Below are 23,779 nucleotides of genomic sequence, written 5' to 3'. Positions count from 1 at the left end.
CCTCAGAGTCTCTCTAAATCTGGTGTATGACTAGTACCTAAAGTTCTGTTTGTGACAATGTGTTCAGATGATGTGTGATTTACTCTGTCTGAAAGTTGGCAGGTCACAGAGAGTTGATACCTCTGTAGTGTGGTGGAAAGGTTTCTGGTGGCCTACCTCCTGAGACCATATCTCAACATGAGAGTCAACCTGCCATTAATCAGCCCACTAAGTCATCCTTTGCTTTGCACAGCAGAATGGTCTGCACAGATTTTGACTTTTTACAACTTACAAGTTCAGATTTGTGAATGTGACATAGAAGTTCAATATATATTGTATGTGTCTCTGTCTTGTGTCTGTAGTAATGAGATCATGGGGGCTTGATTCTGCTACAGAAGGTTCTCAGTGATGTGAATTGCTTTTGTATTTCACTGTGAAAGTTGTTAGCACTGATATAACACTGGGTGTATTTAATACCAATAACCATGTGTAATAAAATATATAGGCACAGCCCAAATGGTCATTGACTTTGTTGTCTGTTCAATTCATAGCTCATTTTCAGATTTAAAAAAAAATAGTTTGATAATAGACAGGATGTACAATAAGGTTAGAAGTAAATAATTTTATGTGGCTACATGTAGTTTGCTGATCAGTTCAAGCAGGGAGGCTCCCCACCTTCTTGGCTCAAGCTAACCTACATAAATGTAGTCTACATTCTGTGTGTTTCTCTCTGTTCTCACAAGTCCAGGAAAACCCCCACAAGGAAGTTTTTTCTTCTTTAAGTTTAAATTTTCTGTGTGTAGAAAGTTTTGTGGTGAAAGCCTCCACTGTCTTTGAAAAACTTGTAAAGTAACAAATTGAAGGTAAGAATAATACCTACAATGATTCTAAACAAAGTTTTGTTGAATGCGTCCAGTGCCATATTATTAGCATCATTTACATGTATCAGCTGAGGAAGTGTACAATTCAACCCATAGATAAAAATGTGCTTAGAAAATCATGAAGAAATTTTGTGGGTTGCTGGAGAACTCACGCCAGCCAAAAGTATTGTGAAATCAGTGAAAATTTATGGACTGTAAAGATATATATCTCAGTGTTTACAATACTTTCCAACGAACTGCAGTTTGTCATCATCAGGTGCAATGTACAGACTGAGTGTAAGCCCACACTGTATCATTCGATGCATTCACAATGTAAGGTGAATGAGGTGGGATTTTCCATATTTTGATTAGTAACATCCATCAGTATGTTTTAGACATTATCATAGAGATGTGTCCTCCCTGCATCACTTGATGAAGCATATGAAAAAGTGATTGCCAAAGTGCAAATATGGGAAGTACTGCAATATGGAAGAATAAATGAATAAAATTTTGATAGAAATGAAGTTGCTGTTTGTTTTACTGTAAAGTGGATATTTTCATGTAGATTATTATTTTTTTTTCCCCTTGGTTCAGTAAGATTAATTTCATGTGTGTATAATTCCATGGAATCAGGACATTATTTACTGGAACACATGGCATGCAAAAATATTAATGTGCTTTTATTTTCACGCTAGCTTCTGGTTGTGCGAACTGCGTGAAAATTTCCACTTTTACAGTATATCCATAGGAAAGAGAAAAAGGAGTGCGCGAGTGTGTATTTCTGTGCCAAGGATGGATTGATGGATATACTTGTATTATAAATAGATAGATGGAGGAAGATAAAAGACCATGGTATAGTGGTGATAAAAACCAGCCATAGTAGCAATAACTGTCAGGGATGGGTTCTTTTATAGTGTGCCATGCTGACCTAAAGAAACAACTCTGACACTTGTGACAAAAAAGGTCTGTTGGTATTTGTCTGGAAGAAGCTTCCGACTGTAAAATACTTTCTTAAAAGGACAAGTGCACCTGCGTACGGATTGAGAGAATGCAGCATTATTAGTAGAGCACACCATCGGAAGTTTGGTGGAAATTGGACAATCCGTTCAAAAGTTACAAATTTTGAAAATTCCAGTGCTGCTACAATGTATCACAGGATGGGAAGACTACTACAGCTCGTGATGTCACATGCATAGTACAAAATACATTCAACATATGTGACCCTCTACAACAAAAGGATCCTAAAGTCACTGATGGGTGAGCCGAGAAAATCGAGTTTGAAGTCAGGTCACCAAAATCTGTCAAGACGTTCGGATTTCTGCTTTTGACATTATTTTGTAGTCTAATGTATCTTCTATCATCTGCCGAAATTTCGAAGCTAAATGATCAAAGGAAAGGCCTGAAAATAGCATTTTTCTGGGCCTTTCTTGGCTCGCCCGTCAGCTACTTTAGGATCCTTTTGTTGTAGCGGGTCACATATTTTCACTTCCATCTCATGATAAAGAGCACTTGACTTGCCTCTTTCAGAAGGCAAGGGGAATAATTTACCCTTACCATACACCAGTGACAAGTCAAGAGAATGCGTTCATTTCCAAAGCAAAAAAAAAAAAAAAAAAGAAAAGAAAGAAAACTACGCAAGTGACTTCACAGAAACTTCAAGAATTCATAACTTTTGAACGAATTGTTTAATTTTCCTCAAACTTTTACTGATTTGTTCTACTGAAATTGCTGCATTCATCCAATCCACACATGAATAAATGTGAACTTGTCCTTAACAGGACACATGTGTGAGTATGGAGTATTTAGACACCAATTTGATGATGGCGTGTGGTGATGTGTGAAAATTTATGTGTCATGAGTGAAGAAGACTGAGATTCTGCTACTGAAAAGGAAGAAGCATCAACTTGATATGATGTTTGGAAAGGTTACAATGCTAGTGGCAAATCACTTGTACTCAAGTGGATTTGAAACAGTAGCCCAGTGTATCAGATATACCTGGTAGCTGGTTTTGGTTTCTAGTTTTGGGTCTCAGATGCAACAGCGTTGGATGACGATGCCATGAATGCCTACGCATGACATTTTGTGTGGGATGCTGTCCCGCTCTTTGTCTTGGTACTTTATATTAGAGGAGAAAAGCTCTTACATGGGAAGACCACTGAATTTAATCCTGTTAGTGCTCGTATGTCTTCCATAACTAGAACGTAAAAGAACGTAAGTAGCGTGCGTCCAGTAGGTAAGATGCACACGATACCTGCCTGAAAGTCTTGTCTGCCCGCAGAAAATTATGCTATGTGCCGCAAAATCCCAACACTCAACAAGCCCGCGTACATTGTAGCTTGCCCGGAAAGGCGTGACAGGGCCTTTAGTGTGTGGAGCAACAAAGAGGAATTTGATTATCTTGCAGCACTTCACTGCTGCAGCCATCAACAGTAAGGTTTTACTTCGAGTCAAAGCTCCCTGTAATAGTTAGGATGGAAAAGCTTTTCATACTTCCATGATTCCAGTGCACATGTTTTATCAACAGCTAAACAGCTTACAGTCAGTAGCTCTTTACTGGAATTCATCACTTGTTTGCATCTCTCTAATCACCCTATAAGAGGATTGAAGAGTATATGCTAGATGCCAGACTGATACTGTCTCTCTAGGGAAAATATTGGTAGTGCATATCTCATTTTTGGTGGGTATGTGTAGCAATGTGTATTGTTTGATTCTCAGTCGTGTGAAGGATTAGGGTTGAAGGTTGATACTCTGCACTCATTCAGTTAGGCCGTGTTTATGCTTCCCCTTTTCGGGCCAGAATCAGCGTTTTGAAACGTGATTAGTGCAAAACGCTGTTGCGTTCATGCTCACTTCGATAAAAACGCTGATTCAAAACGCCGATCCAAAACGCACAAAAAGGTGCGTTTATGATCGGCGTTTCTGACTAATCACGTTTGACGGGGAAGCATAAACACAACAGCGTTTCTAAACGCATTTAGAGTGACGTCATCTAAACGCCTTTCCGGTTCACGTGAAAAAGCGCGCGCCCGGCCAGCCAGCTACCCTTGCCTCTGCAGTTTTCCCATGTACTGTGCATATATGCATGTCTTTCCCAGCTGCTCTCCCAGGCCAGGCCACCGATCGCAGCGCGCGCCCCAATTTGACCTGCCTCTGCTGAGGTCAGCGAAGCAATCGCAAACGCTCTTTCCAAGACTCGAAGAAAGTGAGCATAAACAGTCCTCCCGTGAACAACGTTTTGAATCAGCGTTTTGAATCAGCGTTTCAAAAGGCTGATTCTGCCTTCGCAAATTGAGCATAAACACACCCTTAGATGAATACATCTGTGTCGTAGAGTGTCTTTCTGTGCCTTCTACCCCCTGAAGGGTTGCAGAGCTGTACATCACATGTTTTCATGTTGTTCATCTGTCTGTCTGTCTCTATGCCTCAGGTATTTTTGACATGATTTTATAGAAAAGTCCAGTTATGCTATATGACACAATGTTTACTACAGTAATCATCTCATTGAATGTTTGTAAAGCTGGATGGTTTCTCATGAACATGAAGCATTTATGTCCCTATTGAGAGGTATTGTATATGAACCAAAAAGAAAAAATAGTAATACTAATGAAATAAGAAGAACCTGTGCGCTTATTGCCCCAATATGTAGAAACAGTTTGCGAGTGGTTGATAGGCGTCTTTATGAGCCTAAAAAAGCCAAGCCTTTTGTGAGGCCTTGTGACTTAGGATTACTGTGGTATAATCCACATCCCCTGATTAAATCACAACTAGCTTTCTACGCTGGATATTAGTGAGGTCGAGGTTGAATGAGAATGTGTCGGCCACTCAGCCTCTCGGGACTGTGCGCCGATTGACCAGTCCAAAGAAATGGATTGTTTCCAAATCTTCCATCACAGCAAAGTATCTCTTCTCTTTCATAGAATAGGATTTTTGAATTGTAAACTTTAATAATGATAACTGATATGTCATGGAAGGAAATACTAGCTGTGATGTGTTGCAAAATATAACATATCATCAATCATACACATAATGTATACTACAAAATAGAGTATGCAAAGAAGGCAATAGCCTCTGTCTTTTGCACTCTTCCCATATCTAGTGTGAAGATTCATGTACAATTCTGTATGTGTGTCATTTCCATTGAACACAGAATGTATTGACTTCAGTCGAATGAGATCTTTGTACGCAGTGTAGACTGACTGAGGGAAAACCTTGCTGATGGGCTGCTACCATTTCAGTGGAGAAAATTGAAAGGTTAACATAGGAAAGCAATCCAAATCCTTCAAAGGGGAGCTTGATTCTCTCACATTTTTTACCCCTTGCCTTGCTGGTAGTCTTGGATAGGACTTGCAGTGTGGGATCCAGTAAACCTAAGAAAGCCGGCCATGGGGTCATCTTTCTTAAAGGCATAATTTACCATTTGCAGATGAAAGCATTAGTGCTATAAAATAGTTCTAAAATGTGAGTTAGGGATAGAAACAACCACTGTCAAAATTTGAATCCGTATAATCGATGTTAAGTGTTGTTAAATACACAAAATGTGAACAATAGTTATAATAAAAACAAATTCCAGACTCAACCGTATACAGTTACGGATTATTGAGAAAAACCATGATATCTCCTTATATTTTAGGTTTTATTGCAAATATTTCATATGGTAGGATGTTTTATGATACAACAGACCTACACATATGCATCAAATATGATATCTTGAAAATTTTTGAAATCACTGCTCCCAAAGGTAAACTGGACCTTTAATACATCGCAATCAGTTGCAATCAAAGGGCTTGGAGCAAGGGATTTTGTTATGTGGTCATGACAGCCTTATCAGTTGTGGAATGTAGCAATTAGTTTCAATGATTATTTGCTGACTTATTCTTATCTATCCATAGTAATAACCTGTTTAGGAGAAAGTATTCTCTGACAAACTACATGATACTGTAAAACCAAAAATATTAATGGCATAAACTTTTGCATGCATTTTAATTTCATGAATCTTGGTTCCTCAGTTCTCAAAAATTTCATGCAAACAAAATTCTAGGTCTTTAATACAGTACTTGTTCACTTGTGTTGTCCCTACATGTACGTGTAGGGCCTACATCGTGTATGAAAGCTCGCGAAAAACAAAACTTTCCATACTTGCCTTTGTAAAAACGACAAGTCTGTTTTTCTAGGTATGATTTCTGTGGGTGAGGGTGATGGATACTAGTATGAATGCAACATGGCAGCCATATAGGCTATGTCATAAACATATGATCAGCAGGGGTTTTCCAGACACATTAGGCCCGTTCACAAACAGCGAAAATCGAAATTTCAATCGCGATCCAAATTTCGATTTTTTTTTTAGACCGTTCATACACAGGGAAAAATCCCACTTCGCAGCAAGGAAAGAATGATCAGTGGCCAAACTGCGCATGCGCGAATCTTGCATGACCGAAGACTGACCCCGCAGTCCCAATAGAGTTTCGCACGCGCTACGAACAATGGGATTAAAAATACCGATTTCCGAATCTCGATCGCGCTCACACACACGACGCTTGGCAAAATAATCGCGATTATTCTGAAAAATCGCACTAATAGTGCGAGTTGGATCGCGATAAGGATCACAGTAATTAGTGAGATTTTTCTGTCCAGACTGGAAAAAATTTCGAAATTTTGATCGCGATAAGAAAATCGATTTTTAAATCGCACTTTTTCTCTTGTGTGTGAACGGGCCTAGTACTTCTCCCACTGGTATTATATATTACATGTGTCTTGCTGGAACACACAGCATGGCTCCAGTGATTAGAGGGAGGTAGAGAGGACTGGTTATACTATCTCAATCAACTCAGTTTGGGAGTCGGGCATAGCTATCACAGCTGGCCAAGTTGTGACATGTGATGAACTCTGCACTGCCCACCTCTGACAGCTCATGTTCACTATCACCAAGGAGCATGTCTTTTTAACTCATTACTTCCCTGTATGTAATGACTTAACCACGAACCACCTCCTAGAGGTTTGCAACTCTGTGTGATGAAATGGCAAAAAGACTCCTGTTCTTTCTCTCTGAGAAGGTTTTTACAGCTGACTCGTGATCAAGAAGCAAAGTGAAATGTACCAGTACCAGTACCGGTGGTAGTTAGATTTTGACTTTAAGCCTGTCATGTTTGCATACGATGTCACAAGACTTTTGGTTTGCTATAGACCTAGATGTCTGAAATGTGGCCTGGTGCACAATGCATTCTGATCTCAATGCTCTGTAACATGACAAGGATCCACATAGCTAATTCTCGTCACAATCTAATCTGAATTTCTTTTTCTTCTTCTTCTCGTATAGTACAGTCCACCATGAGGTGTATCAGCATACTGGTTGGGTGTGCAGTGCAGGCAGTTTACAGTGGCAGTGCACCAGATAAAATTCATGTGGGCTATGTACAGTGCTAGAAAAAAAGTGTGCAGCTAAAAACACTCCCACTGTCTAACGGAGCTGGAGATTTTGCACCTCCTACTTAAAGATAATAAAAAGTTTTGGTACCTCAAAAGTTTCCCTGAATTTCTGTGCTTCAGGTTAAAGTACCTTTCAAATAACTAAAACTGTGAGACTTACTCGCCCCAAAGTGCTCTCATTTCTTAGTAATCATGCAATTAACTGCGACCAGCAGCCCCATACGCATAGCGTAATGGGGCTTCGCATTGTAGCATTCAGGATCATGACAGATTTAGTATCGCGGGTAATATCAACTTAAAATCCAAAAAATTCTTCAATTTGAAGACTTACCAATTAAGTTGAAGTCTTGAAAACAGGCTTCGGCCAACGTTTAGTTCTGCCAATAGTCCCTTTCTGTTTGAATTGATGACTGAATGTGACTCGGTCGAGAGGACCTTGGGAGAGCTACATACACTGATTACTACGGCCAGCGCATACGCACACATCACATGCGAACAAATTTCAAATCCACGAACGGATAAGATGTTTGTGTGCGCATGCGCTGGCCGTCAATCAGTGTAGCTCTCCCAACGTCCTCTCGACCGAGTCACATTCAGTCATCAATTCGAACAGAAAGGGACTATTGGCAGAACCAAACGTTGCCCGAAGCCTGTTTCCAAGACTTCAACAGAATTGGTAAGTCTTCAAATTGAAGAAATTTTTGGATTTTAAGTTGATATTTACCCGCGATACTAAATCTGTCATGATCCTGTAAGCTACAATGCGAAGCCCCATTTAGCTATGCGTATGGGGCTGCTGGTCGCAGTTAGCTACTCAGTATGCATATGGGGCTGCACGCTGCTGGTCGCAGTTATCATGCAATAATGGTTTCGTACAATACATGTACTACCTCGCCGCTGTACGGCGGCGGCTCTGGTACGAAACCATTATTGCATGATTACTAAGACATGAGAGCACTTTGGGGCGAGTAAGTCTCACAGTGTTAGTTATATGAAAGGTACTTTAACCTGAAACACAAACTAAGACAAGGAAATTCAGGGAAACTTTTGAGGTAATACCAAAACTTTATATTATCTTTAATGTAAGTGGGGAGGTACATCTTATGCGCTGATCAGGTAGACTGTTCCGGAGTCGTGTTGGATCTGGTATGAAACTTTTTTTGGTATGTCAGAGTGCAAGCATATGGAATGTACAGCGTTTGTAAGTGTCCCCGGCGGGTATTTATATGTACAGGTAGGAAGTCAGGTGGAATATCTACATGTGAGTTCAGGATGGAGTAAATCATGTACACTTTGGCTTGGGCTCTTCGTTCTTGGAGTGTGGGCCATCCCAGCAGCATTTTCTTTTAATATTTTGCCAATTATGTCAAACTGTCGTCACACATTGTCAAGATATACTATAGACCTATTGGGAGAATCATACATAATGGCGGAGGCATACCAGTCACCATAGCGACATTTCTAGTGTTTTTGTTTTTATATTTAGACATTGATATTATTCTCTATAGTTTCACTTGAGTCTTATGAGAAGTCCTGTCAGTACCTATGATATCAAGAGTACTCTACTGTACGAGCTGAAATTTTCACGAATTTCACGAATCGCCTATGAACCGCGAAAATAACGACGCGTGAATAACTAAGTTCAGTTAGACCCTCGCAACCGCGAAATTAACAACACGCGAAAATGTCCTCCAAGTAGCAATTCACAAAATACCTGTACGCGAAAATTTCAGCTCGTACAGTACTACGTCCCCCTGCAATTGAGTGCAAACAGAAAATGCTGACCTGTTATTCTTTATTGCCCAAGTGTGTCTCAAAGTATCAAGTGTACAAACAGACATGATATCAATATTGATTGATAATGGATCTGCGTCTAGAGAAATTTGAGAATTGGACACTAGAACTGTATAGCCATGTGGTTAGCACACCTACACCACAGGCCGTACATTTGCAATTTACACATTTGTTATCATGCCATTTGCGTGACACATTGTATCTATGGTTTCAGTATGTGACCTGTTTGGTCATTATTTGGCATTTCAGCATAACGTTGCTGGGGCGACAAGACCTCGTATCTTTAAAATGTCAAATGTTCAGGAGAGCCAAAAAACATGGCGGCCAAAGCACTATAGCGAATGGGAGAGCCTTTCCTTTGACATGCCGTGGTGGCTTCATCTTTGATGAAAGGATGAGACTGATCTTGCTACATGTACATCTTTGAAATACCTGCATGCTTGGTGTAAAATCATTCTAAATCACAACCTCAGGAGCAGCATACTGTGCTACAAAGTGTGATGGTTGTTGGTGGTAGGAAGAAGTAACGGGGAGTGAAAGGATCCATCATTCTGTCACTAGCCAGGTGTCTGAACGAATGGATGATCAGACTTACACCCTTTAGTCAACACTGATACATTGTTGATAACTTACAACAAATGTATGCAGACTGCCACATGTCTGTGATATACATTTCCTTCACTTCTGATCAAAGTTTTCTCATACCGTCACACAACAAAGATCTGTGTTCATTTTTGTGTTTTCCATTGTAAGACTCTAGAGTACATGTGGCAGTGGAATAGCAATTTGCTTTAGAGAAATACCATTTTTTTAATATCAGGATGAATTCAGGTTGGCATCAGAAAGACATTTGTTGCCTGCAAATGTATTTCCAGTCAGCCATTTTCCCTATTTGTTATTGACAGTGTACGAGATGGTATTGTGATTTAGTGAACACCTAGCCATTCTCTGTTTTCACAAATACCCACCCTCCCACGCTTTCTCCATGTGCACACATTCCTGTTTCAAAATAGGTATTTGGATCATTAATCTTCAAATTGCTGTATAGTCTAAAACTATGCCATTGTAGGTTGCCTCTATCTAATCTCTTTAATAGAAGTCTGTATTTTGGTTATGGCAGATGTGACATCAACTTTTGGATTGTGTGGACGAGGAAAAGAATCAGCAAATGGTTACCAGCCACTTGCTGTGCCCACTGGACTAATTACATCTATTACTATTTATCTCAGTGATGTTTTAAAAGTAGCTATTTTACACAGTAAATTAGGAAGAACAGATGTGAGTCGTGATGTGTAGATCATGTCACAACTTTCGTTGGTTGAGTCCCATGCTGTGAATGCTTCAAACTTCCCCATCTTGCCTTGTGAAATATGAAGACACGTCACAAGATATTTTTCTCAGATGTGTGTATATGTTGCACACATTAATGAAGTGTAAGCTGCCATATGAAATACACTATACACAAAAAGCTTTGTCAACTGATACGTTTTGCAGTATTTTGTACTTTTTTTTTCTTTTTTTCTTTTTTTTTGCTCAGAAGACTGCAGGTTTTATGTAAAAGACTTGTTACCAAACTATACTATAAGATGTGTCTACTGAAGGGAAAGATGAAAATGCTGTTTACAAGTTGACATTCCTGCTGTGCAATGATAAAAGTCATTTGTGAAAGAAATGAAACATTTACCTTTCATAATAATGTTTTATTACTGTAAGTGAGACAGGATACAAAATCTTGTTAAAACAAGGTCATGTTTTGTAAATAGCTCACAGAATCAAGAAAGGAGATTGTGAAGTTTGGCTTTGTATTCATAGTAGACTTTGCATTTTTCACTCAAAAAAAAAAAAAGTTTTCGGAATGTATGGGTTTCCTACCATTGGTTTTTCTTTCTAGATGACTAATGAGTCAGAGGAGGGAACAACTTGATTAATATTCTATATTGCCATGTGAAAAACCACAATAGCCACATTCAGATACCATGGTGCTCTTTAAAATACGGTACACACAATTGTCTGGTCTTTAATAGCCAATGCAATGTGAAGGCTGAGCTACATTCTACAGTGTAGGTGGGTGTTTTCTGTTTGTTTTCAAAGGTGGGGTTGTTCTGTTGAACCTGAAAGTTGTGCAATAATGTACATACAAAGTAGGATGCTCTCTTATTGAGAAGTTGAGAGGACTAGTGGAAAGCTTTGAAATCAGACTATTGAAGTCTGTTTGTTATTTTGGGTAGTATGCGTCATGACATTTTCAGTCAATTGCACAAGTGAGGGAAATATTTTCGTGTAACCAAACACTTTGGCTATAATGTAGTTGAGCTCTGTGTGTTTGTGTGTGTTCTTTAAGAACAATGAAAATAATATGATCATTCAAATGCCAGTCAGACCATACTGGTGGCTCTTCAGCATTTTATGTTTGTAGCATTTGTTTGTGTGTGTGTCTCTTATACTTTGGATGATTCACCAAATGCCTTACCATTTCAAGTGGTGTTTACTTCATGATCAGTCTTTGGGAACAAACTGTAAATGGATACCTAATAATAATTCTGGTTCCAAGCCTCATCTTGATTGTGGTCTTCATACATGTTGCACATAACAGTGATTTGTGTTTGAAAATATCAGGCTGCCAATCAGATATCAGCTGGAAGTAAATTCTAGGTGGTATATATTTTGATATCCCTGTGATCAAGTGGAGTCATCAATGTGCCAATTAATAGCATGTCAAATTGGAAGACTTGACTACATACACCCTGTATAGTCATAATTGCTTTGATTATAGCCAAATCATGTTTTGTTTTGTTCTGTTTTTGATGGATTGATTCATACATCATCTGCAAAATAACTAGCTAATTGTGAAGATCACCAGTTAAGACATTCCAAATTTGAACTCGAAACTCAATCAGCCCAACTGCTTGATCGCTGGACCATTCATTGAACTGTGAGATGACACAGGTCTACAGCGAACCTCTCATGCTGCTATTGGTCCTGGCCCAGCATACAGACCCTGTATGATGTGGTCACTCTCATTCACATTGTTGGGAGAGGCTTTTCATTGTTCCTCTGGTCAGTCTCTCAGACCAAAGGTAGCTGGGGTAACACCCATTGAACACCCATAGACCAGAACAATGAGCATTGCCCCCCTGTGTTGTGTACAGTAAAGTGTACACAAGTGATTTGAATGCCAGTAGTAGTCTCTATTAGGAGACTTTAATATCTTTTACTCTTGAAGCCACTTTTCCTCTGTCACATTGAATGGGTGATAGAGCTTCATAGGTACAATGTGACTAATACAACATATAGGCTAATTTGATTGACTACTCAACAAGCCACTAAACTTGTACAATGTAAATCAAACCCACCTACAAATAGGCCTACAGATTTACTGTCCAAATGCTCTTATTAGTCCAAGTTTATTGCTGGAGAAACAAAACGTCAGTTGAGAATGATAAAGGCGTTAAGTTGTCAAGAAACCCATAGTGTTCAAGACAACTTAACGCCCTTCTCATTCTCAACAGATGATTAATGCTTAAAAGACTTTAAGGATTTTTTTTTTCTGTTTGTTGAACTTCCTGTCAAGAGTAGGAAGGAGATTAGACTGAATCTGTTGCAAAATAACTTTTACTGAGATTCTTCTTCCTCATTGTTTGTAAGCAAACAGAAAGAAAAGGAAGAAATCCGTGTCAACTCTGCCATGAAATGTTCCTGATCAGGAAATCTCTTATGCCTCTTTCTGTTTGTTCTCTTTTATCTGCTGTGGCGTCTTCTCCCAGACATTGAGTTTATAACAAGCACACAAAGTAACGTTAAAATCCTGATATTTGTCACAGAAGATAAGTTTAAACTGCAGAGCTTCAAAAGAGATACAAAGAGATACAGTGCTCACCCCCCCCCCCCTCCATGAAGGAGCAATTTGTGTAGCATTCAGAATAAAAGTAAATAACATTTATGTATAATATATACACTGTAGTACAGCTAGCATCCTAATCTCATGGAATTGTTTCATATGTAGTTGGGCATTTCACACTTCATTCAGAGTTGATTTAGACACTCAGTGCAAGCTATGATTCAGGATGGAAATGTTTCCATTGCTTCACACTGTGGATGTTTGTTTCTAGGTCTTGGTGCTCATCTGACCAATTTCTTCGTAGACTCCAGCCCAGATATCTCCATGTGAGAAATTATGGTTTCTTCAAAGAGATTACTAGTATTTGCTGCACTCTCTGTCTGTTCTTCCCTCAATACAAAACCGTAAAAGTTTGGAGGGTTTTTTTTATATTGTTATTAGATAGGAAGTTTGAGTGAGAGTTTTTCTTTTCACACTTTCCTAGGCATTATGACGTTCTCTATCTTTTATGTGGCATACAAAGGCTAGCCTTCATGCAAAAAGACAAATTCAAATGTACATAATGTATAGGAGGAAAGGAAAGTGCAAGGATCAATAGCTGGGAGTAAAGTGAGAGACAAAAAGGAGGCAGGTGATGTCTCTGACTTTTTCACCGTCTAAACTATTTTTAGACTTTTATAGGATGCTTATCAGAATGGCTTGTGATGTTCAGTAGATAAAATGACACAAGGGATGAGAACTATGGAATATGCAGTATTACATTCGTTGTTTCATATGCTCAGAATGCAGTGAAACAATAATAGCATACCATAGGAGCTGATAGGTGGGTAATCAGATGGGCTATTCTACACTTCATTGCAATGACATAAAACCTCACATTTCATCAGGTATTATGATTCATTTTATGTTTCCTTATCCTGAAAGCTGAGAGGGATGATTGAAGTGAAGAGTTGTAGTCTAGAAGTCCTCTAGCACAATCCATATCAATGTAGTGCTGAACAATATCAAGACTAAGTACTAACTATAATAATCAACATCCTGGCTTTTATGCAGTCAGCTTAACTTCCGGTTATCGCCAACGCGTTACGTACGCAATGCACTGCACCGCAATGCGCTGCACCGCAATGCACTGCACGCCAACGCACAGTTTCACTTGCATCGGTAGCGTCTGCTCAACATCGGTCACGCAAATTTTACCTTTTCAGCGAGTGTCTTTCTAAAAGCTATTAATCATGGATGATCGTGAAAGATTCAAGAACATGACAGTTCCTCAACTGAAGAAATATCTTGTCGAAAGGGGTGTGCCTTGCACTGGAAAACGATGATTTGAGTTAGAAAATCTCACCGAAAAAGCCGAAAAAGTTTATCCGGTTTTGGAGGAGTGCGACCACGCAGCCTCCGACAGGAAGCGGCGCAGAGTGACTACAGCAGACGGCTCAGTTCGCGATCTCAACGAGAAAGCAGTGACATGGATTAGGGACTTGAAACAGTTGTACCACCCGTTCGTATTAGCGATGTTTACGCTTATCTACTCACTGACTGTGGTTGGACATATGAAAGAATCATGAAGCATAAGTGTGATATCTACACAAAATTCTCACTGTTGATTCTCCAATTCGGTGAATTTGCAGCGAAATAAGACTCAATCGGGTCAGACGAAATGCGAGTAAGTATACGTACGTGTTAATGCAACGAAAGCGATGAATAAGTGTGTGGGACGCTAACCGCGCCGCTGCACGCAGCGTGCATGCATGCATAATAGCGCGCGGAGCGATAGCTGCAACCGGAAGTGGGGTTGACTAAAAATCGCTCCAAAATACGCCAATTAAATTAGTGCGCCGCCAACGTTAGTTCTTTTATAGCTATATGCGATATGGAGAATTTCACAGGTTTACCCGGTAATGTGCCTCTACTGTCTTCATAATTTGTTAGGCCTCTTTTGCAGTGCTCCATGCATACCTGCCAACTGTTCAGTTTTAATCTGAATTTATATTCAGATTTTTCACTGAAAGAAAATGCATTAATTTCAGTGTGTTCTGATTTTTGGGAGATATCTGTTAATAGTAAAGTATATGAAATTTATGAAAGTTCAGATTTTTAAATAATTGTTCTTTGTTCGTTCAGATTTATTAAGTCTCAGGGTTGGCAGGCATGTCAGTGTCTTAGGAAGTATGCAGTCGCTAGTGTATGGAGTCGTCATGCGAAAATTGTGCGTGGCATCCACAAATACATGTACCTGAAGCCATAGTTCTGTCGCATGGGAACTTACCATACATTTTATGCAGTGATTATCCACTCCTTGTGGTGGTAGCTTTTTTGGCAAAGCTTATGTGTCTACCAGAGATGACATGTTAACGGTTCACTTCTTTCAAATAAAAGCTTTGCTATTGATCCACCTTCAGAGAAATTCAATGTTATTTGGTCATTTATGAAAGTTCATTCATTTTAGCAGATAATGGGTAGGATGTGACACAAATGTGGATTAAATTCTGTTAGTATTAAATTTATGTGTTTAAAGGGATCGTATAGTTTTGGTTGAGACCTAATTTGAGGTTTCTAACATTTTTTTGGTGAGATAATGAGAAACCTCTTGTGAAATATTAAAGAGCATGTAATTCTATGAGGAATTCAATGTTTATTTGATGAAAATTGGTTTTGAAATGGCTGAGATATCCAAAAAAGAGCGATTCTAATAAAGTGTGGGACCCACAATTTATTACGATCGCTTTGTTGTACTTTGTTTTTGGATGTTTCAGTCATTCCAAACCCAATTTTCATCAAATAAACTTTGAATTTCTCTTAAAATAGTATGTTCTGTACTACATCATAAGTGTTTTCTTGGTATCTCGCAAAAAGTTAAAAGCCCAATTCTCATCTCCACCAATACTATACCATCCCTTTAAACAACAGAAGTAGGATATCTGCATGTATTAGAAAGTACATGTATATATCTTTCATAAGATCTTTGACTGAAGTGCATAATACAAATGTATATCTGGAAATTCATAAACTGGTCAAAATTAAGGGACCAGTACAACACTGGCAATGTAATGAATGTAAAATTGTGTGTCAAAGTAAAACATGTCATGCTTATAATTTCTTGATGGTATACAGTGGTTCAGAATTGTTACACCAGGATTTATTCAGATATTCTTTCTTTCCTTGTGTTTTGTATTGACTTGGAAGGGGGAAATGTGTCACATTCTATCAGTCTCTTTGTTGTATCATATTCCATTTAAAATATCATAATATGCCTGCTGTGGCATGATGCTTTCCAGATTTGGTAGCACATTGACATGGTTATCATTTGTCTATACAAATAATGTAGATGCATGTCATTGAGCAGCATAGTCTTCACATGTGTTTTTCTCATAGGGTAGTACTTCCATAGCGGACATATTATATACCATTTTAATGTTTGTATTATGCCCTTGGTCACACTAGAAGACTAAAGTCTACCCTCAACAAATACATTTATGTTCTTACAGATGCTGATGGTTTGTATTGGGTCATGCCTCCAAATTCCCAACATGTCTTGGGTAGTGATGAAACGTACCAATGTGTTAAGTCACAGAGACTGGGGATGGGGAACAGATTTTGAACAAATCAAGAAAGAAAAGCATTTGAGATGCTGGGTTCATTAGATATTCCGATTATCATTACTCTTCATAAATCATTTGTCCTTCAATATTAAAAAAGGAGTATCAGGAATAAGACATGTTCATTGACACACTGCTTGCTCAACATTGATTTTTACCATCTGCTCTAGGAATATAGCATTTATATATTAGAGACTTTATTTTCTGGTTTGATAGCCAAAAGCACATTTTGTTTAGTTGATGATATAAGACTGAGGTTAGCACGGTCTCTTCAAAACTCCCTCTTAAACAATATATTTAAAACAATCATCTGGTTTATGAAAAATTTAAATGAACTCTGGCCTTATTTTATAGTGCAACTCAAGGTACCATGCTATCCACTATCATCTTGTGTAGTATCTGCTTACTGCATGAATGCAATTACAATTCCCATACTAATTGCCTCTTAAGATAACAATTATGAGCCCCTCAATATTCATATTGTTTTAGTAACAAAGACAGTAGAAATTGAATTCCTGCAAGGCTACAATCTGGTATTCTAATCAAATGTGATGGTTGTATGATGATGAAGAATTGTGTTTGTCATCTTACGAGATAGGTGATAGAATCCACCATACAGACAACACTGATAGAGACTTAATTGAACCCAGTGTCATTATTTTCACATCAATTCAGCCTCGGTTACTTCCAATAGGGAACCCATGTCGATCCGTCAATATTCCCAACCTTGGTAGAAAGCTGCCTGGCTGTGTTTTGCAGTTGAATTTGATATTGTTCCCTCCTTCCCATGCCCTAAAATGGGTTATCTCGGGGGGGAGATCAGGGTGGAGCAAAGAGGGACTATGTATTAATGGAATGTAGGTAGATCTGTGATAAAATCTTCTCCCAATTGGTAACATGTAGAGAAATTTGATAAGAGCAGAAATTTCTGACAAAAAAAAAGCCCAAACTCGGCCAGTTGTGAGAAAAGTGCAGTGATGAACATTTTACCAGGAAGCAATGTTCTGAAATGTAGTGGACAAGAACTACTTTTGTAGATGAAGTGTATTAAAATATTGTTTAATTTACTGACGGCTGAGGTGTTTTGCATGTCTCTTGTTTGTCACCCATATTGATTCAGAGGGAAGCATCTAGAAAATATACCTTTTTTTGTGCATTTATCAGAGGAACTCTCTGAAAAACATGTATCTTGTCTTCCGGCTTTAAATATGCGGAGTGTTCAGGCTTTCATGACATGGTGAGGTGTTTTGTCATAATAAAGTTGAAACTCTCTGGTATCCTGAATGCTTGCAAGACTTCAGTAAATAATCCAATCTGGCAAACACTTTGAGGTAGATGTGGTGAAGCCCTGTAAGTTAAGAGTACGACTTGGCTTGGAATACTCTTTTGTTGCCAAAGCTGTGGACTGTTGGGAAGACAAGCAAGTTACAAGCTGCAGGCAGTCTATAATCTCCTTTAGACCAGTGGAGGACCCTACTACTGCCTGTGTTATTCTTCTCCCCTTCTGCCAGTGGGGAAAAGCTGCAACACCTTCAAGTTGGGAGAATATATTTATCACAGCCACAGTTGGCTCTAGATTGCATACCGCTATGTCAAATGTGCATCTATGTTCTCCTATTGCAGCAATTTCTTCAATAGTAAAGGAAATCACAAATGAGACTCATGCATGAATTTTCTGTCTGGGAAACCAGAGATTTATTGACACCACTGTGATGAAGTCAGGTGGGTCATCAAATCTTGGATTCCTTCTAGTAAGTGGAATTCCATGTTACATGGCATGTGACACCTTGTTTGAAGATTGTATTCATGAATCCCCTTTTGTAATATCATTAGGTCAGAGTATAGCCTTTTCTTTCGCATTGCGCTCTCTCTTAGCAATGTGACAGAGAATTGTAAAGGATGTGTACTGTGAGGTTGCTTTTTTTTTTTTTTGTATGTTGTCTTTATTTTGCTCTATGTGAGCCGATACAGTAGGCAAGGAATTGGTAGGATTTCTTATATTTTATTTTGTAGGCAGACATACCAGATTTGCTGTGAGTCAGTTGTGTGAGAGTGTGCATGTGAGAACACCATTAACAACATCCCACAATCCCTGTGGCAGACGCTTACTTCTCAATAGGAGCACACTGATAGCCGCACAGAGACCCTCTCCCCTTTCCCCTTCTCCTCATCTCCCTTGTCGGTCTGAAGAGAGGAACAAAGCTCAAGCAATGTTTTCTCTGCGCTTTGAGCAAAATCTCACTGCAGCTTGTTGTCACAAGACAAGTTCCTTGAGTCTGGCCAAAAGCTTGTTTGTGAAGAGAGAATGAATCACTGGGAGGCAGTGCTCTGTGATGGTTTTCAAACCTGCCAGGAATGTGACACACCAGCTTCAAGTCTCTCTTGTTCGTCCAAGCTTTTTGTCACTATTTTATCACTTATCCTTGAAAACTTCTTAGGGAAACCCAAGAAGCATATCCCCCATGTATGCGACATAGGTCTAATCTCTATTTCAATGCTAAATGCAGCATGAGTTTTCTCCAAAATATTATCTATCACTGCTTACAAGTGTATCAATATCCTGATAATTTTGTTGGTTTGGGTTCTGCTTACATGAGGCTTGTGGTAGAGCCAGCATGCGGTCTTCTGATTATTCTCAAAATAGTCTTGAGCCAGATATGACTTACCTTACTGAATACATGAAACTTCAATGCAACACCATACTCTTATCAACCAGTGTCACCTTCTCTCAAGAATGTAGGCCCCCTAAAATGTTGATTATAAGCAGACTATGATAAATGATAATAATGAAAATAATGCAATTCATTTCTTAACTTGTAATTGACTTCCTAGTTACCTCCGCCAAGGGAGGAGGGTATGTTTTCGTTACCGTTGGTTTGTTTGTTCGTTTGTTAGTTAGTTAGTTAGTTAATTAGTTTGTCCGTGTGCAAAATAACTCAAAAAGTAGTCAACGGATTGGGATGAAACTTGCAGGAAAGGTTGAGAATGACACAAGTAACAAATCATTAACTTTTGGTAGTGATCCAAGAATTTTGGGGGAATTTATGAAGGATTGTTGATATTTTGGCAGGTAGGGTCAATGAACTTGGGAGTTCAGGCTGCGCGTATTTGAGGTTTGCCTGCGTGCACTAAAGTGCGTGCTCTAGTTTCTGCTGGGGTGAGATGCACCGTGCAGCTGAGGGTTTATGACATAGCAAAGGCTTCTATATTGTGAAATCAGGCAACTTTCAGCACACAATGCTATAAGTACGTATGGGTGGAAATCCATGGAAGAACAAGATCAGTGGTGAAAATGATTTGCATGCTTGGGGAGGTCTGCGCTCTCAGAGTGCTTCTCTAGTTGTTTCTTTTGTTAATTGTTAATGTTAATTCAGTATTCAGGACACAACTTGATAGCCCCACAGTAATGCACAGTGCAGAGGACAGAGCCGGCAGCAACTGATCTTTGCATCTGCTCATGTATCTTCTAACGACTGCGAGTCACGCAATGAATGATGATGTGTTGCTCATCTTATTTTGACTAGTATTATTTTTGTGCCCATGACTTGAAATCCAATGGTTCTTTTTTTTTCCAAAGTTATACGACTGAATACAAATGAATTCTTCTAAATATGACTTGTTTTTTTGTTTGTTTGTTTATTTGGGTTTTTTTTACAGGTGACTGCGACTGACTTGGACCAAGGGTCATCAGGTCAAGTGTCCTACTCTCTGGCCAGTGGACTTGCCCCACCACCATCCCAGTTTTCTATCGACTCCAGATCAGGGGAACTCTGTGCCATTAGTAGACTGGACAGGGACAGTGGACAGACAGAATACCAATTCCCTGTCAAGGCTACAGACGGTGGTGGACTCATGTCTTACGCTTTCATTGAAGTTCTTCTTGAAGACATCAATGATAATGTACCTGTATTTGCAACACTTGATTACAGAGGTAGGAGGACATTTGTATTCTACCATCAATTTTAACACTCACAATCATAGAAGTAGAAACTTCCCAACGTAAAGAATCTGTATTCTCAATACTACAATGTAAAGGTAGGGAGATATCACCATCATACTTCATGTATTATATCACTTATACCAACAATGGACCAGAGAGTTAGTATCTAACAAAAAGATAACTTCTTTGCTGCAGTGAGAAAAAAATGCTAGATTTGTTCAAATTGCTGTCACTAGAATATTATCAACAAGATTGGGGGGGGGGGGGATGCTGCCTTTTAAAATAACACTTTTGTGATTATTGTTGCGTGAACATCAGATATTTCAGCATGAATATGAAGAACTTAAAAAAAAATTGAAGAACAAAAAGATTAACTTAGATGATAAACATAACATAAATTATTATGTTTACTCTTTTCCATAAATAGTGTTTAAGTGTTAGCTGCAATTTCTTCGCACACTTTCTCTGAATAGCTAATACAAATACGCTGAGGTCACCACTGGTTGAAGAAAGGACTAAGTGCATTGTATGCCAGTTTCATGACAGCAAATATCAGTAGAGTGTGCTTGATTAAAATGCACGTGTACACTGTCGGGAAGCGCTCTTTAGAGTTTGAAGCAATGGAAGCTGCACATTTTGTCCTTTTTTTTAAAAGAAGGAACATATTCAATACTTCATGACATCAATATGATGGATCATTTATGTTTTATAGGTTAAGTGAAACTTAATAAAAATGTGTATGTTAGTACAGTGATAAAATGGTTAGACTTTGGGACATGACGTCAATATTCAGAGTTCAAGAGATCAGTGTTACAGACCAAAATCTTAAGTTTGAAGCAAAAGCCTACAACTGTAGAAGCATCGACTAGAAGATAGAAGTCAAGAAAGTATGATAGAGACGAGTCATGAAGTTTAGATTAGAGTCCAATTTTGGGATAGATATAGTGAGGGTCAAGGGCAAATTCAGATCTATGAAATAGTTGGTTAAATGCCCCCCCCCCCCCCTCCAAATTAAAGAAAAAAAAAATCACTAAATTTGATACAGTTAACACTAAAAAGCCCAAGGATGGCACATTTTGCCCCCTACCTTATTTTCATATGCTATAAGAACTGTGACAGAACAGTGCATGTCTACAAAACATGGAACTTTGAAAATATTTTATGAAGGTCAGAGTGTATGGCCAAATTCTAAGCAACATATTTAGTAAGACAGGAGAAATATTTTACAGACTATATTCAAACAGGTATAAACAATGGCAGCAGGTAGTTAAGATGATCTGACTTTGACGTCTTCAGCCATTGGATCAGAGATCAGGGTCAAAATCTAGGCTCATCTTATGTCAATGGGAGAACTTTGAAATCTCAGACTATATGCATGGATAAATGGTAACACGAAGATTTAACTAGCAAAGTGAAAAAAAAACTAACACAAGGAGATAGACCAGTAACTTAGGTGAAAAAGATGAAATGAAAAGCAGCAAATAAAGGGCATACCAATTGGTATGTCATGGTCTCTGATTAATGCTCTTGTTGGATATTTATTAGCCTTTTGTCAAGGCCCTCTTGCTGTATGACAGCTATAATGGGTGAGCGAAACGATCCCAGCCGAATGCGACAGCGCGAGGTCACTTTGAGATCTGCTTCACACGTTATTATTTGTGACATTTGAACCCTACTGAATAGTCATATTCATGGGTTCTGGTTGACCAATGGAATGGCGCGCTCTCCAAATCTCCCGTTTTTGGTGTTGTCCTGCCTGTTTGCGTGCATCATTAGGGACTTTTTGATTTCCACGTCCTGGATGTGGATGACGAGGTAATAACATCATTAACCCGGTAAAGGAACTGTCCATGCTCCAGGTTCTTCAGCGTGTCCAACACCAGAATCAAGAACGTGTCTTCCAAGGATTTTACGTCCTCCAAGATTCAAGATGGGAATGATGTCATTGCTTGGTGCACCAATTGCCAGCCAGCGGGAGGGGCCGGGGCCATGACATCCTAACAGTACATTGTGAACGTTTGCCAAAATGGATGATGATACCGTGGACATAACAAGTGGGCTGCAGCAATTTGGAATCACTCTTGTACATAACAGCGTCCTCGTCCACACAATCGAAAAGTCCCTACTGACTACCAGTGGAGGTCTGTGGCGTGCATTCGCCGTATGCAAATTAAGCTCGGGTAATTCGGGTAAGGGTAATTCACAGGACTAACATAAGGATGCGAATTAAATCCCAAAGGGCCCTCGCACTGTTCAACTGAGCTGAGCTCGCTTTGCTCACCCCCATTCGCTCACCACCATACAGTGTATGTATGAGTTGTACATTAAGTAAACCTTTCCCAACTGCATAATTTTAGTCATGGAGTTTTTAAGATGTCTCAGTACACATTTTCTTTTTTCTGTTGTGTTATTTCAGGTCATATAGATCATGATGCTCCCCAGGGAACAGAGGTGAAGATGGTAACAGCTCAAGACTCTGATGCTGGTGACTTTGGACAAGTCTTTTACTCAATCCTCCCTTCCACAAGTGATGGAACATTTGCCATAGATGAGACTACTGGTGAGAGCAAAACTCTTTATATTGGTTGCAAAATTGTTGTGTTTTTTTTTTCCTTAATGGGAATTAGTTCTCTGTAGGTCCCACCTGTGAACTATTTACTCGAAAAGGCTAGTTTTAAAAGGGAAATATTGTTGTTATTATTCTTTTAGTTTACATAACAACGTAGAATCAAGGTTATTTTAGAATGGCTTTTAAGTAATTGACTCTTCAACTAGATCAACTTTCCAAGTAAAACTGATGGCTGAGTTCTGAGTTGTAGTGGACACTCCGATTATTGAGAGGAAATTTTTACTAAAAGACTGTTGTAGATATTTCAGTCTATGTGGGTCAGAATTATACAAAGTTTTATTGATTCAATGTTCTCTTGTTTTTTTCAAAATACAGGATGGATCACCCTTGTGGGACCACTTGATTGGACACAGCAAGATCTGTACAGCTTTGAAGTGACTGCCACCGATGGGGGAGGACAGCCAGCCACCAATAATGCTCTTGTCACTATTACAGTGGCAGGACCGGACATATCACCCCCATTGTTTGAAAGATCATCCTATTCCTTCTCTGTACAGGAAAATGTTGCACAGGCAGTGGTTGGAAGAGTCCGTGCTCAAAATTCTCCTCCAAGTGAGTTATACCTCAGAGATTTGCTCTACCGGTATTTATGCAAAGAATTTAGTACACATGTGTATGTGGGGTTCCATGTTCAAGGAATCAACTCAGTTTAAGTAATGGAAATTTATTATTCCTGTTAAATTGCTGTGTTAGAAGGCTTCTGTGCCATGATAATGT

The 23,779-nt window shown here is 39.0% G+C and overlaps 1 protein-coding gene across 1 annotated transcript in view; it reads left to right on the top strand.

Moving 5' to 3' along the window:
* LOC140235492 (protein dachsous-like) overlaps nucleotides 1-20,348 on the top strand; it is a gene marked incomplete at its 3' end in the record, with an annotated part of 54,233 nt that extends 33,885 nt beyond the window's left edge. Inside the window, exon 2 of the mRNA XM_072315519.1 lies at nucleotides 20,151-20,348. Coding sequence (XP_072171620.1) covers nucleotides 20,151-20,348 — 198 coding nt within the window. The remainder of the gene's footprint in view (nucleotides 1-20,150) is intronic.
* Between the last annotated feature and the right edge of the window lie 3,431 nt (nucleotides 20,349-23,779).

This window comes from Diadema setosum, chromosome 11 (genome assembly GCF_964275005.1).
Source record: "Diadema setosum chromosome 11, eeDiaSeto1, whole genome shotgun sequence".
Classification (NCBI taxonomy): Eukaryota; Metazoa; Echinodermata; class Echinoidea; order Diadematoida; family Diadematidae; genus Diadema; species Diadema setosum.
This window is presented reverse-complemented; position numbering and strand designations above follow the sequence as displayed.